Below are 17,326 nucleotides of genomic sequence, written 5' to 3'. Positions count from 1 at the left end.
AGTAGTAGTAGTAGTAGTAGTAGTAGTAGTAGTAGTATAGTAGTAGTAGTAGTAGTAGTAGTAGTAGTAGTAGTAGTAGTAGTAGTAGTAGTAGTAGTAGTAGTAGTAGTAGTAGTAGTAGTAGTGGTGGTGGTGGTAGTGGTCTAGTAATGGTGATGGTAGTAGCAGTAGCAGTAGTAGTATCAAAGTCCACAGATTTACTACAACTTAGTTCAGACTTTCACCCAAATCAGAATAAAAAACAATTCACTCAAATCATGAAATAGATAGGCACAATTCATCAATGGGCACTCAATCACTGTGGAAAAAATGTATTTTGATGATTTTGTTGTATAAGGCCAAAAAAAAAAATTGTTTGTTTGCCCTTAATTGTCAAAACCCATGAGGGTCGGTAGGTCGTATTTTTTTTTGTTCTGTTTTTTGTTTTTTAAATACCCTTTTTACCCATGTAATTTTGTAACTTTGGCAGGGCATCTCGTACACTCATCCTTCTGGTAATACTTCGAGTTCTAGTTCAACTTTGTACAGGATGTGGCGCAAGTTTAATGCACTCAAAACTCCAAGGGATTCATTCAAATGTAGGTCTTGCCAGGGCCCGGTAGGCAAGGCAGAAACACTCACTGACAAACACTTATAATGTTTTTTTTTTTGTTAAATTTTGCAAACAGCTCCAAAAAAGTACCTTCCAGTGAGATGCTGGCAACTGAACTCCAAACAGTTTTGGTGCCATGACAACTGGTAACTGATGCTGCAAAAGTAGCCATCTTGGCATGCAGTCGTGCTGCGCTGTGCCGCGGCCAGTACGGTAGCTAGCTAGCCAGCGCACTACTATGCTCGTGAGCCAAAAAGGTAGCTAGCGCAATACATGCTATAAAACGTAGCCTGCGGCCCCGCGCGGCCCGAACACGATTATGACGGTCGATGAGATGAAGAAACATTTTTAGACTTTTTTTTTCATTCTTTCTTTAGCCTAAAATGGATAATTTTGGGTTTAAAACCGTTCACAAATTTGCAGAAGATGAAATTTGTGGAAAAAAAAATAAACTTGAAAGAGAGAGAGAAAAAAAAAACGACCCGAAATTTCTGTGATTTTAGGTCGGTCGCGAAGGGCAAACAAACCGTTTTTTTTTTTTTTTTTTGGCCTAATGTAGTTGACCTATATACTTAGCACAACTTGAGAGATACAAAATATGTCTTGGCAGCGTATGATGACTGCCAAACAATTATGTCATTGGATTTTAGCTTCATGCATTCTGATACTTCTATAAATATCACAATTGTATGTACACATATGGAGAAGATCTTATCTGCTAGTGTTAATAACAAATATTTAATGCCTTCACATTGTCAATTGACGTTGGGAGTGCATGACTGCACAACATATTATGAGTCAAACTTAAAAGAAGCACAGCTCATTGGGACTCATTCTTCAAGGGCAAATTTGAAATATCCTGTCTCACAACCCAATCTAAGAATTCTGTGCAGGAGCCTTATTAAGTATTTTTGTGGCAATGCTGATATGGATATGTATATTTGCCAAGTATTTAGGCCAAGCAATATTTTCTTTGGCTTCTGTCTTTTCCCCCTCATTAGTTTGTAGTTGTGTTTTCAAAAATACTGTAGAATGCAAATAGGTATTTACCAGCTGCACACTTACATCTTAGTGTGAATAGTCCTCAGATCTGATCAGTCTGCAACATCTGTGATGACTATTTATGATGCCTCTCATGAAAAATGCTTCACGACAATGATGCTAATGAGAGTGTACAACTATAAGAAATGAAAGGCGATGCCAGTGTATCATAACACCAGCTTATGCCATGTATTTCTGAAAAAGAAATAATGTAATTAATCTGCTTTGCACATGTACACTTGTATGTGAACCTTTTTTTTCACATTCCTGTTCATACAGGATTTTTTTTCAAGCATGTAATTTCACTTTTAATGTAGGCCAATGTAGATTGACTGTGTCAAGTTGATGTCTTGTTTTTGTTTAGATTGACACTGATGGTGATTGTTTTGTTGCGCATGGACCAAGAAGGCTGTTTCTTCTATCTTATAGGATCATCACTGCCTCACCTGCCTGCCTGCATTTTGAATTGTGTCAAGGCAAAAGTGGAAAATTTAAAGGGCTGTTCACATTGGAGCAGTTGTGTGGCAGCAGTAGCAGCAGCGGCCCGCCACAAAAATCCCTCATGCGTTGTTATGTACAACCGTTCACATGTCGGCAGTAGCAGTGATCTCTCAGAGCAGCACCCACTGACGGTTTTGTCGAATCGCTCCACTGAGCGATTTTGCCAGTCTGCCACTGCAGTGAGCTTACCATTGACCAATCAACATAGAGTATAGTTTGTGATGATGATATGTGGGCGGGTTCACAAGATTTAGGTGGGAAAAATCTCGCAAAAGTATGTGGGTGACAAAAATGTTGAAGGAATGGATCAAAGAGGTCCGGAAAAGACCAATGTTGTCACCGCAAGCTCAAGCGCACAAGCTTGCTGATGGGTAGCCATCTTGGGGAATAGGTTGCCATGGGGAACATTCTAATTTGCATATGATGCACGGCAATCCGCTTCAATGTGAATAGCATGCAACTAGGGCAGACCACAGTGAAGGACCACTGCTGCAAAACCACTCCAATGTGAATGGCCCTAAATGAATGGAATATCTCAAAACAACAGAAAAGTATTAAACATGTTGTACAAATGCAGAATGGGAGCAAAACAATTTGTATTCACTCAAGCAACTTCAGCACCAAAAACAGTGTGCAGAAGGTCTTTGCGTGTACACTGCTACTCTAAATGACAGAATGATGTAACCAGTCAGCAGACTGAAGTTTGTGTGACCAATGCACCCACAATGCATCAGTAACTTTTTCATGTCGTATGTTGCATGTAAAATCTGTGTCTCTCCGCAGCAGACCTTCAGTCAGTTGTTTTGTTCTTTTTTTAAAGAGGGATTCCAAAGTTTGCTGGCTAAGATTACCAATGGACATCAACAAGTAGTTTTAGTTCCAGATCAAAGTTAATGGAAGGTTCTGTTAATATGTAGTATTGAAGTCACTTGTCACAGCTGTGGGTCACTCAGAAAGTAGACCTTGAAATTCTGATGAGATTCATGTTAAATTGACCATCTGATGTATCATTTACCATCTGGTCCTTGCATTCAGCTTTGCAAAAAATCCCTATAAATTGCCTAAAAATTAAATTCCTCAAAGGGAATAGATTTTTTTTATTATTAAACTATCCCCCACCCAACTAGCACCTCCAAAATCAATCAATTTGTTTAAGGGTCAATTTGAGCTGGAATATTCAGAATTTCAGCCACTTCAGACAAATATATGCAAATGTGATGGTTAAAAAAAATACAGTTGTCAATTGTTGTTGTCTGTGGAATGAAATGCACTCAAATATTTGTCTTTGATACCTTTACATGGCAGTCAGTAAGACACAGTGAGGAGCTGGGTGTAAGTGCTGTTCTACTTTGTGAATCATTAACATAGTGTCATCGTCATCCGTCATTGGTAGATGTAGACAGAGAACTAACACCATGTAACACTGTAGGTGTGCAAGATGTTAGCATGAGTCGAGTCTGAAATGTTTCCAGCTAACCAAGTTAACCACATCACACCACCATGGATGTTGAGTAGTCTGAGAGCAGAAGTGGTAGCGTCACCTCACATTTGTGTGTCTGTTGCACTGTGTTCTGCATGTGGCACGGACATTGTAGTGAGGTCAGCTAGGACGAGCTGACCCGAGCCTGCTGTCTGTGACGTTGGTACACCTCATCGCCCGCTAGTCAGACCTACTCTCTTTAGAAGTCATATAAAGTGGATGTGATTAGGCTGCTGTGGTGGAGGAAAAACTTTGTGGAACACGGCATGTTTAAACCAAACAGTTGTCTCTCTGTCTCTTGTACATGTCATCCTTGTAGATGATGTCTAGCAATTATTGATCATTGAGATTCAAGGGGTTAAGCTGGCAATATAAATGCTAATAAGTCAAATGAAAGTAGAAGGAGCTCTAGAAAGAAAGGGCTAGACTGGACCTTTCCCTTCTGTCTGCAATGAATTCACAGTTCCTTTTCCCTTTAAAAAAAAATAATGTTGGAGAAATATTCAGAGAGTCAGAAAGTTTGAAGAAATGCCACCGAAGTACCATGTCAAGATTTTAAATGCAAACAAAAGTTGTTGGCTCCCGGTATCACCCTGGTTCCAGTGATAGCTGGTTGTATTGATTTTATCTACCAATGAGTTCTGAGTAAGACATGTTATAATAATCCACTATATCAATTCAAAGTTTTCATCATCAGAGTGTTTCAGTCAAGATGCATTTTTTTTTCCTGAGCAGCAGCAAACCATTTGATTCGCCTGATTTGGAACTCTCCAAGGAAGGGGCATCTGAGTTTAGTTTAGCTATTTTTTGCTTTTGCACAATATAAACAAAAACAAAAAAAGTGTAGAAAATCATTCCAAAATTATTAGACAAAAAATCTAGAAACAGCAAGATTTAGAAGCTCAATCTACTCAATATGATCTGTGGTATTGAGACACAGAATCTGACCCTGTAGTTATCTGGTGATAGTGTAATGTTTCATTCCAAACCCTTTGATTAGAGAAAATTTTCTTTTGCAATCCAAGTGCACACATTTAGATCTCATTACAATTCCCCAGAGAATCTGTGTGAATAGACAAACCTCATTCATGCATACTTTTATATTCCATCCCACCCTTACATACTCCTTTAGAATGTATAGCTGTAGCTGTCCATTTGAAGTTTGTATTTTGTCGGAGTTCATATTAATCTTTGTTAGTCTCATCATGATACCATATAACTCCCTTAGCTCCTAGATATTTATTGTTGAAGAATGTATGTGTGAATTTCCACAAATAACAGTGAATGTTCCTACTTACAATTATGTGGGGAAATCACACTTTTAATTAGTTTTCATCTTGTGGAGTTCATCAAGTTTTTTTATGTCAATATGCATGCTTACAGTCAGGAACACAATGCTACATCCTATGGATTCTCCTTTTTTTTCACTTTCCATTTAGCTTGTATGTTACAAACACAATGTCTAAAATGGAAATAGATATGTTGGCCAATTTTTGACTAGCATTTCCAAATGTTGCAATGCGCACCTTAACTTCATAGCAGGATTTTGACTCATGAAGTCTGTCCTTTTTTATACCTTCAGCATGTAATAATCACAAGTAGCATGATATAATTTTGTGTATGATTTCATCATAGACTGTTTTATTCACATTTATGACCAATTATCATCCATTACATGTACAATCATCTGAGCATCTTGCAACTTTTGTATCTACCATTTGTTCCAAAACCTTATATTTATCACATTCAATTCATTTCTGACAAGAGAAAGCCCCTATATCTCTGTTAGCACCGTACGTGTGTGTGGTATATGAGAGACTATTTTAAATGTTTGCACTATTGAGATCTCTGGCTTTGTATAACGGCAGCATTCGTTGCGTACAAGTGGTTGTTGATTTCTCTTGTCCGTTATGTGAATACTAATTCCAGGTTATGTCGGCATCGCCCCTTGCTTCCTGTAGCAAGCGCAGCCAGAGACTTCTTATTAATGCTAAGATATTCTGTTCTTTTTCTCTGCCATCTCTCTCTCTCTCTCTTCGTCTAGGATCAGGAAAATGCTCTTACTCCTCTCTTAAAGGTATACATCATGCATGTTTTCTTCTCTCTTCACATGTTATTCACCAATTCTCTCAGAAATTCAAAACAAAAAATCATGCTGACGTTATATCATCTAGTTTAGAGACAACCCTCCTCCCACATTTGCATACACATCTGAATTTATCCATTCTCATCTTTTGTAGAGTGTGCAACTTAATATGCGAATACATTCATCAGTTGCAGCCCTATCTCCTTTTCTCTTTTAGTTAGTGACAGAGTTATGAAATTGTTTGAGAGTGCCGTGCTACCGACATTTAAGTGACTTCTTCCATTACTTCCACAGTGCATGAAATCAAGCTATTAAGGCTTTGATTGTGTTTTTTTTTATTTATATCATTCTTCATTTAAATTGTCATAAGCCACTGCAATGCAGATAGACAAGACCGAATCAATGTTATGTTACCGCACGTCCAAAAAAATATTATCTATTTTTCCTTCGATATATTGAAAAATATTTGTCAGTGTATCATTATATTTCACTTGTACGATGAAAGACCCCCCATAAGAAACCCATTTCACTTTTATCGTTATGCAAGTTGTGACTTAGATGAGAAAACACAAAATCAGATCTTAACCTTATCCTTTGTACATAAGTAACTCATTTAGCATGAAAGCATGTGAATAAAAGCAATGAATCAAAGACAGATAAATTTAGATAGAATTTCAGTAAATCATTCAATGATGGTAGCTAACTAAATAGGATCTCAAAACACTTTGTCAACCATCTGTCTATGATGTTATTTTACTCTCTACAACTGCTAGAATGTCATGTGTTTAACATGTCAAACGGGTAGGTCTCAGGTAATAGTAAAGACTTTCAATCTGAAGAACTACCTTTATTTTCATCAAAACTGTTATGTTCACACATTTCTAAGAATCCTGTCGGTGATTTTTCTTATTTAAGTGACTGCTTGCATATAAATCTAGCTCAATATTCTATCAAGCTAACCTTTCTCTGTATCGATTGACTTCTCAATGTGACATGCCCAGTTAGAATGCCACCAAAAAGCATGAAAATGAGATACACACAGTATGATTCATTCCTGTATAAGTAGATGATACCTGATTTTAAAAATCACTTGCTGTGAAAGCTTGTGTCAATTATTTCAGGCGTCAAAGACACTTTCTACACTTCGCATATCCCCTGTGAAAAGAATATTCAGTGTATGGTCCGATGTCATCAAATTCATGAGTTACCATCCCGCATTTTCCTCACTTTCATCATCCATTTTTAGCAAGGTTGTGTTAGATTCCATTTGAAGTCAGTAGTGACTTGATTTTCCATGGTTGATATGTGTGAGTCATCTCGATTGAGGAAGGAATCAAACAACTATACTCTTTGTAAATGGATGTGTGTATGTGTGTGTATATGTGTAGTGTGGTGAGTAACAATTCATGTCAAACGAATGGTAATCTGTGATTCCTTCTAGATTGATTTTCAAAGAAAATCTAAAGCCACATTCTATTCACAGGTCCTGTTTATTTCACAGAAATTTGATCCTTATTCACATTAATTCAAAATTTGTCCTCGCTAAAGGTCACTATATTTTGATAACTTGGAGGAAAGCTAGGTGAAAGCTGTTGTTGTTGTTGTTGTTGTTGTTGTTGTTGTTGTTGTTGTTGCTTGTGTTTTTGTTTTTGTTTAAAAAGTTAGCAACCTAACTAGGAGAGAAGCAAATTGACTGGTTTTTATTTATCTTTTTGTACAAAAGAGAACAGATGTTGGGCCAGATAAAAGCTTATTGAAAGGATTTGTATTGATAGAAAAGATAGATGATGCTTACTTTTAGGGCTCTGAGGACAGCTTATTGCAAAAATATCTGTCAACAGAGCTGCTGAAAATGCTAACCTAATAGGAAAACCAAGAAAAGAGGGATAAGATTATCCCTGTCACATGAAAAAAAAGGACTAAAAACAGGAATTGTGAAATAAAAAACTTATGAAGAGGTGTCCTCACCCTGTCAAAGATATGATTACCGCCCTCTGGTGATGGCCGTGTGTTCAGCACCCCTAGGGCCACCAGCCTGCAATGCCATTGACACTATTTATGAATACATTGTTATTGGTATGGATGTCAAAAGCTATGACTTTTGCGGAAAAGACATGTAAGATTTTTTTTTACAATGAAAATTTCAGTCAAGCATGTGGTATGATGATCAAGACAGTGATCGAGGTAAAAACGTCTGATTGGATTTATGATTGCAAATCAGTATTTATTTTGTCGACAGCAACATGCTCACAGACATTCCATAAAATAAAGCAAGATGTGCTGATCATTTTGCTAATTTTAGTTTAATAGAAACATAATGACTTCAAAAACTTGATGGCATTGTTGTGTTGGGTTTTTTTATTAGTTTTGTACAGCGGATTCCCGTTATAACCGAACTCCTAGGGACCAGCAGTCTTCTTTCATTATATCAAAATTTATAACCGAAAATATAACCGAACAAATAAACAATAAAAGTACATAGAGCGGATAATGTTGCAGCCTGAATTTTTACCTCACTGTAACTGGAATTTTGTTGTAACTGTGTTCGTTGTAACGGGAGTGCACTGTAGTTGATTCATATTTTTTCTCACCATTTCTAAATGTTACATTTTAATCATTTGCAATAATTTGCACATATATTAAAAAAAAACATAAATCATGCTGTCTGAACATGTGCTGTAGACAAGTGCAACAATCTACAAAGCCTTGTAGATTGTCATGAAACTTTGTTTCAGTCTGTAGCCAGTTGAGACAAAGGATTAAATGTAGTGCATAGTAACAGTCCTCCAACTGATCTCCTGTAGTTTAAAATTGATCTCTTATTCCCATTATATCTCATATACAAACACAGCTTTTATGATGTTCAACTGTTAGCCTGCAAATGTGAACCAAATTTCAAATATCAGATGTTATTTTATTTAATGATTTCATCATTTCAATGTCTCATTTTAAAATATGTATGTATATTTGTGCATTTATTTCCAGTGCATGATGTGTGTGGATTGTTGTTTTTTTCCATCATACTTGTATATGTATTATGATCATAACTTGATTAATTTTGATGCTATAATCAACACAAAATCATCTGATTTGCCCATAATTTTGTTTTTAAAAGAAGGATATTTCTCCTTCAATCTGTTTATTTGATTCAATTCATGTATTGTAAATGCCTGGTTTGCAGTAACCTTCAGAGAAGGAAAGGGAAAGAAAAATATGTATTCTTTTGAGACTGGTAGCTCCTACCTGTACTGCTAGGATCTTGTAATTCTCACCAAGCTTTCATGCAATTTTATTCCACATACCAGTATATATTCTGATGCAGCCAGCTGCAAAATTAGCTCACATTTTTATATTTCTTTTCATGATTTGAAATCATATTTGCATCATTCTTGTTTTTGTGGAAAACAGATCATACATGTAATTTTATTTGATATAATTTCCATGTGGTTTCTGTTTGTGTTTAATACCCTTTGCTTGCTTGTATTGCTTTTATTTCTTTATTTATTTTTTACATTCCCGATTTTTATTTTCTGCGTGACAGGTGGCAACCTCCAATCCTGAAATGTCTTTACCTAAAGGAGACAAAAAATCAGCCAAGGTACCCCTCTATGATTTTATTCACAATATTTTATTTGCCATTCATTGTACTTGCAGAACTATGGTACAGGCAAACTTCTTTTTTATTCAATGTGTTATATCAAACAATTAATCTTCCTTTGATATTTATTCCCATATTGAAGTGCAGTGATATGTTTATGAATGTAGTTATTTGTGTCTTTTGTTAAATGTTTGTATTCTAATTGTATATGCAAATTTTATACAACATATATATGTGCAGTTGGGATCAATACAGATGTAAAAACATATAGATTTGATTCATATGCATTCATGTATACATGTTTTACATCATGTATACATATTGTATACGTATTATATACAATGGCATATAATACCATATATCAACATATCTGTATTCACAAAAGGTGCTGTGTAAGTGCAGATGTATGAACATCTATCCAAAAATGTGAAAGTGTGTTTGCCTTTCAATGTCTGTCTCTATAAGGTTAATGTCGGCTCCTATTTCTTAATGCTCAGTTCCTGGTCTTACCACTCATGCATACTTCACAGACTAACTTTGTGTGTGTGTTTTTTTAAGAGTCCATATAATTTTCTTGAATGTGATGGTGTTGCCAACTGACTCTTACTAATAGGCAATGTACTTTTGAACGTCTGTATTACAGGAGTGAATTCTACATGCATTCAGGTACCTTAAATTTTAACACACACCCCACTGAGAAGTTTGTGCTATTGAACACAAGCCTACTGCCACACAAAATGTTCATACATATTGAAAATGAGGAATGAATCAGGATTTAATTCTTACACAGTCAACTTCGCATGAGTGGATAAGCATATGCTGAATAATTGCCAAAGTTGACGAAAACAACAAAAGTCGCAATTTGCATTCAAAGCATTAGCGTATCATTCCTCTGTAACATGCAGAAGTCAAATATTGCTGAAGTTGATGTGTTTACTTTAGTCCTGTCAGGATCAACTTGTATAGAGTTGACTCTATATATCCCCCTTACATCGTATTTTGATGTATCTGGCAGAAATCTTTGCTTCTATGGTGGCAGAAATTTCCAACTCATTGAAAACAAGGAAAACATTGACGCAGCTGCAGTAGCTTTAGTTGTTTTATAGATAGTGCATAAAGCTGAAGTGAATTCAGCAGCTTCATGTTTGCCATACTTCAGATACAATTGATTTAAGCAAACCTCAAGGTGTTATCTGGAGTGGGTTGAAATGGATCCGACTGGGTAGTAGATTTTACAACAGAATTACAAGTAAAATGATATAGGAAGTGTGTGAGTTAATTGTTGGGGTTTTTTTAGGGCAATGAAATGCACAAATTGCACCATGTTCAATATTTCACCATGTTCAATATTTCACGATGTTCACGATAATCCTCATAGTGATGGGATGAGTGTCAGTTTTATCTGCTGTCTTCATGAATGTTGATCTTAGTAAGATTGTCCATGGAGGTTTGGGAGATGGAGCAGTCACAATCAGAAAGCACTCCACTCAGGTCTCTTTGATAACTCACTGAAAAGATGGACCAGTTAGTCGTACATCAGACTTTTACATACATTTTTTATACAAGTCCTATATTCGCACCCAACTGAAAACAAGAATTACTCCTCTCAAGTCAAATTTCAGTGAATCAGAGATGCAGGCATCACACCAGTACTATTCCCTCTGCCAAAAAAAAAAAAAAAAAAAAAGGATCTGATATCTGGGGTAGTTTGGCTATATTCTTTTCTTTACCAGGTTGCTGGGAAACCCAATATATGTACTTTAAATGCATATTTGGGTTTAATTGATGTGATTTCACCTCTCATGTGTCCATGGACAGTCTATCTCAAAGAGGTCAGCACCAGAAATGGACTTGGTATCACTGTGGTGGGGCATTCCCACGTCTGTCGTGTAGACAGAAAGTGGTTGTCAGGACCAGATCGCGAGGACGCTCAAACCTATATATTTTTATACCTCATCAATTGGACCAGACAAAACTTCGCGCAATTGCAGGGGTGCTGTATTCTGTGACAGTAAAACAGACTAGGTAACCATTGAATTCAGAATCATACAAACACACACAATACACACGCACACACACACACACTCACACACACACACACACACATTTTGGACAAGCTGATGGCTTGCCCAGCAATGCAACTGGTAATGAATGCGTGAGGAATATCAGCTGTTAATATGAACTGGAATAAGCAGGTACAGCTGTAATTACATTCTAGGTACACAGCAGTTTTAATCTAGCTGTTGTGATAGAACACTTGAGTGGATAATTATAGTCTAGATGTTTGCTAGCATGTATTGTTGAAAGAAGATTACAGTGCCACCCACCATAAAAACAAATCAATCAAAGTAAGGTCCAGTGGAGACAAACACTGAAATGAACTAAGCCTCATGGGTTTCTGTGGTGTGGAATAAATAGGTATCAAAGCAACCAGCTGGAAGAAAACACATCTGATATTTGCTCTTTTGACCTCACGATGAAAAGCTGAATGTACTAAAACAATGCCTAGTGCTCACACCTGCTGATTTACCCACACGGCACAAACAGCGCAAGGGGGTGTGGTGCTTTGGTAAATATGGAACATTCAGGGTAGACAGCAAAAGTTCGTACCAAATACGTAAAGCTATGCAATAGATTTTATGTGTCTGCCACACTGAGTAACGAAATGTCGTGTAACGAATGGAGGATCAGATCATCGTTTCGAACTAGGAGTTGACAGCAAATCACCGCTTTGTTTGTGTCTGAACATATGGTGACCATAGAATGGTGTAACTAGGCAAGACTTGACATGAGCACATGAAAGGTGACCTTAAAGGACAAGTTCACCTTCATAGCCATGTGGGTTGAGTGAATGCAGCAATATTAGTAGAGCTCATCATTGAGTTTGAGGAAAACATCGGACAATCCGTTCAAAAGTTATAAATTTTTGAAGTTTCTGCTCAGTCATGGCTGGATGAAAAGACTACTATAGCTTGTGATGTCACATGTGTACAAGGATATAAAGAAAGAATAAAGGAAATTCAACATATTTCCAGTTTTCTCGCATGACAAAAGAACACTCGACTTCTCTCTTTCAGAAGGCAGGGGGAATAATATTACCCTTTAACATACATCAGTAACAAGTCGAAGAAATGTGCACTTTATTCAAAAAGTAAAGTTTTGTGAAATTCTCTTTTTATTTTCCTTATATCGTTGTATGCATGTGACATCATACACTGTGGTAGTCTCCTCATCCAGCAGTGATCGGGCAGATACTTTAAAAATTCATAACTTTTGAATGGATTGTCTGATTTTCCTCAAACTTTCACTGATGTGTTCTACTAATATTGCTGCATTCTCTCAATCCTTATGTACATGAAGGTGGACTTGTCCTTTAACTCTCACATGACTTGCTCATTGAAAGGCATGTTGTGTGCGCTCCATGGCTGAGTGCTTGGCAGGGCTAGCGGTGATCATAACAACATTCACAGTGGAAAGCTGCACATCTATGAATGATTTTTTTTTCTAATCGATCAATAAATGTGTCTGAACAATCTATATACAGTGTAGGCTATATGATGAAAATTTTATACAGCATTTCTTGATCGAGTATCAGTATAATTGTTTTGTGTCTGAGCATGTCATATTGAGCTTTTTGGAGTTGTAAATCAAAGATGTCTTCTTTCTATCTCCACATGTTCAAATTAAAGTTTGGGCTTGACTAAATTAAAACACATCGCAGATCAAAGTCAAGAAACATTTCTTTTATATAAAATGCACACACTGCTTCAGTCAAGTTTGAGTTGTTTTTGGTCATGCCATCCTCAAAAAAAGAAGAGGAACAGAATATAACATTTTAGCCTTTATAGTTGTGGTAAGATTTGTTTTCTTATTTTAAAGGAAGTTTTAAGATTAAAGGCCCTGTTTACCTTTAGAGCAGTGATTTAAAAAATTTTCAAGATATCACATTTGATGCATATGTTTAGGTCTGTTGTGTCACAAAACATCCTACCATATACAATTTTTTGCAATAAAGCGTAAAATATAAGGAGATGTCAGTATATTTCTCAATAAACCATAACTGTAGATGGTTTATTGTCTGGAAACATTGTTATTACAACTATTGTTCACATTTTGTGTATTTAACAATACTTAACATCATTTATATGGATTCAAATTTTTACAGTGGTTGTTTCTATCCCTAACTCACATTTAAGAACTATTTTAAAGCACTAATGCTGGGTTTTTGTTTCATCTGCAAATGGTAAATTATACCTTTAAATGTGTCCTATCTTTGTCTACTTTCAAGGCAAGGTGAAGTTTTGTGTTTGTGGTTTTGGTTCTGTGTAAAATAGTAATACCTGGGAGAGGGGGCTGTCATGTTGATGTACTTATAGTCAAGTTTACTTTTGTCCAGTGTTTCAAAAGGGATACAGCACTAGCACACATGACAAATGTGTGTTCATTTCTATCCATGATACAGATGACAATTTGTGCATTGCTTTGAATGGTCCATAATGTAAAGTCTGTTTGTTACTACAGTTAGAGCCATGCAAATTCATGGAGGAAATTTCTAGCCTTTACTTTTGAGAGTATGAGTATTTTACATTATGAACTACTGATGTGTACACTATTAATCATTGTAGTGTACCCTGCTCAAAAATATTTGCACAGATATACCTGGGGGGCGTTTCATCAACGAGTTCGTCGGAGTTTTCACCAACAAATTTGCTATCAGCCAATCAGACGCAAGGATTTCATTAGCTTTTAACAGTTGTCAGTGTAAATCCTTGCATCTGATTGGCTGATAGCAAATTTGTCGGTGAAAACTCCGACGAACTCGTTGATGAAATGCCCCCCTGGTGGTGAAGTCATGACAAGCCCATCAAAGTACAATGACCTTCCTTTCGCCTCCTCATACTCATTCCAACTCCAAACTGGCTCAAATCTTGATAGTGTGCATGTGTAAGGAATGTAGAAGCATGCTGCTACTTCTCCACACACACACATACACATTTTCATAATTTGCTTCTACCAGGGATATGATGGTTTGCTCAGGATAACTTTTGTGTTGGCATATTCCATAATTTGTTTCTGAAAAGCAAAAAATGACTTTTTCTCTTTTTTCTGATAAATCAACAAATTGTAAGCAATACCATAAAAATTGAATCTTAAATTCAACTCAGTAAGTGAAAGATCAGGCTTCATGTAGTGTATAGGTATATACACAACAATCAAGGATACGTGTAAAAGTGTATTTAAATTTCCCAGTGTGAATAGTGTGAAAACTATTTGCCTACGTAAAGGTCCTAAATACTAGTATCCAGAATGGGCAGGTGCAATATATACCCCGAAGGTACCCCTAGGGCCTGAAGAGGACACTTTTCCATTTGTTTTAAATACTCTGCACAAACAGGTGTGAAATGTATCCCCACTTACCTGGAGTGAATACTACAATATCTGTGATTGAAACCATTTATGAGAACACATGCACACACATACTTCCACACACACATGGTATACACAGGGCTCTGTCTCAAAGGCCCAAATTCACAAAGGTGGTAAATTGAAACCATGGTTAAAACCATGGACAAAGACCGTAGTTTTTGTATGGGGTGCCAAGTGTCACATGGCCTATTTTATCGACAAAATGACTGATTTCGTAACGAAATAGGCCATATGCGACACTTGGCGCCCCATACGAAACTAAGGTCTTTGTCCATGGTGTAAACCATGGTTTCAATTGTACCACCTTTGTGAATTCGGGCCATAGTCTTCAGCTCACTTTCATACCATTGCTGGCATCAATTTCCTCGGTGCAAGGTTCATCGTACAGATGTTAATGCCTTGAATGTTCCTCTTCACGTCAAGAAAGGATTCCAGAGAAGACATTTATAGCTTGTGTCTAGTAAAAAATATCTCTAGGCATGCTTTCAGATTCATCCAACAAACTCTAATACATTTTTTACCTTATCTTTCTATCCATCTCCCCTCTTTCTCCTTTTTTTTTTTAATTCTCTTTCATTTGAATTCTGACGATAGGAACTTTCGCCGGCTGATGTCATTCTGACATTGAGCCCACACCGCCAAAAGCAACCGGTACAGGTCATCTTTAATCAAGGCTTGCATTTTATGTAGAGTTGTTGCGCATGATACTCATATATCACATGCACAAGGCAAACACAATAACTCCCCTCAAGCACAGATTTGTTGTTTTGACGTTGGAATGTGTTCCCCATTATATTTGGTCTGTGAGAAATAGAATTCAAGAGATGTGTATACTGTACATAAGAATGTATACTGGCAAATGATTTACTTTCATATTCAATGGCAGATTACCAGGGTTACTGTATTGCCAGAGTGCAAGGTATTTTTTAGTGCATATGGTATTTGTGTTCTGCCTATCGCATATGCATGTTGCTGTTTCAAACTTTTTATTTGTCTTTTTACATTGAATTGCAAAAAAAAAAAATCCATATGTTGTGCATGTAATTGACAGGTTTCTTTTCAATAAGTATAAGATGTCATAAACAGTGTTCTCAACACTTCAAAAGTTTCCTTGAGCTTATCCACTGAAATGTGATAATTACTCTGATGCCCAGTTATTCCATCAAAGTGGCATATAGCAAAGGCCTTAAGAAGCATTTCCTGCTTGTATGGCTGTGTTTTACTGGTTGGATTCATGAAATTCAAAATCATCACACCTGCAGTGTACTAATTTCCCCCATAGCTTCAACCAATCCACCGGCCTCCTCCTCCTCAGTTTGAAGTCTGTTATCATTACTGAACTCTATATAGTGGAAGGGGTGCTGTGCGCACTTAGCGCGCACTCCACGCCGAAAAGCCACTACGCTCGTGTTGCACTGTGGGTAAAAGGTTGAAGACACCGGAAGTGCTGGCCGGTGGCGGCCATTTCGGGACTTTGCTACGGGGCACCAATAAGGTGCCAAGAGTCACTTGGCTATTTCGTTACGAAATGAGTAATTCTGTCTACAAAATGGCATTTTGAAATCAGTCATTCCGTTGAAGAAATGTTCATTTTGTCACAAAAACAGTAGTTTTGTTAGGAATGTTCATTTTGTCGACTAAAGAGCCATTTCGTAATGAAATAACCCATGCAGAACTTGGCGCCCCCATAATTTACACCAAAGTGACTTTCCACTGAGAAACGCATGCTTCTTCTGTGTACCCTCTGCACAACAGTAGCGTATAGTAAAGTGGGCGGGGCCTAAATGTGGAGTTCTAAAATGGCAGCGCCAACTAAAGCAAAGCGCTGGCTTCAAGCACTGCGCGTAACAGTCTTCCACTATAGAGTTCAGTGGTTATCATTGATAATAGTACAGTAGCATCAGGGAACGAATTGACTCAACCATGACCCCTGGGTAGTGGAGCATTCTGTGCATTTTTGCAATACACCATAGGAATGCAATCATGTGTGAATACTGCTATTATCAAAAACAGACAAAAATACCAGATGCTGTGTCTGCAGACCGTACCAGAGTTATTGTGTTTGCTTATAATCACGTTGCCTGGACATGCATGCATATCTATTCAGTCCAGACGAGCACGTATAATTTTCATTTGTTCATTAAAGTTCGTTTTCTGTGTGCGTGCATGTGTGTGTGTTTGTGTGTGTGTGTGTGTGTGTGTGCGTGCATGTGTGTTTGCATAAGATGTTGATGGTGACGTCTGTGCATGTTTGTCTCCATTAACCATATCAGACATGCATGCTGAATATTGCCAGATATAATCCTGAACGTTGGATCGCATACAGTTATATTCTACCTTCCAGCACCGCGCGTGATTGACTTGCATTTTGTCACCCTCTTACAATGTATGACAAGTGTGATGATGTGTTATCATTATTGGTGATGTTACTTGAAAGAAGTCGACAAATGTAGTGACAGCAAGGGTGATGAAGAAAATGATAATAGAGATCATGACAATGCCTGTAGTACTAACATACTATTGATAAAAAGGTCATCTTATTCAACTTTATTTTTAGTGCTGTATATCATATTCATTGCTTTCTTGTAAATCTTCACTATC

At 37.0% G+C, this 17,326-nt stretch overlaps 1 protein-coding gene across 1 annotated transcript in view; it reads left to right on the top strand.

Annotated features, from left to right (window-relative positions):
* Nucleotides 1–17,326, top strand: part of LOC139743563 (voltage-dependent T-type calcium channel subunit alpha-1G-like) — a 256,942-nt gene that overhangs the window by 232,162 nt on the left and 7,454 nt on the right. The window contains exons 32-34 of the mRNA XM_071654043.1: nucleotides 5,659–5,691; nucleotides 9,242–9,298; nucleotides 15,320–15,376. Of these exons, the coding sequence (XP_071510144.1) occupies nucleotides 5,659–5,691; nucleotides 9,242–9,298; nucleotides 15,320–15,376 (147 nt within the window). The remainder of the gene's footprint in view (nucleotides 1–5,658; nucleotides 5,692–9,241; nucleotides 9,299–15,319; nucleotides 15,377–17,326) is intronic.

Source organism: Diadema antillarum, unplaced genomic scaffold (genome assembly GCF_040938485.1).
Source record: "Diadema antillarum isolate AM-2024a unplaced genomic scaffold, OU_Dant_1.0 seq00001096_RagTag, whole genome shotgun sequence".
Taxonomy (NCBI): domain Eukaryota; kingdom Metazoa; phylum Echinodermata; class Echinoidea; order Diadematoida; family Diadematidae; genus Diadema; species Diadema antillarum.
The sequence above is the reverse complement of the archived record's forward strand: the minus strand, read 5'-3'. Positions and strand labels throughout refer to the sequence as shown.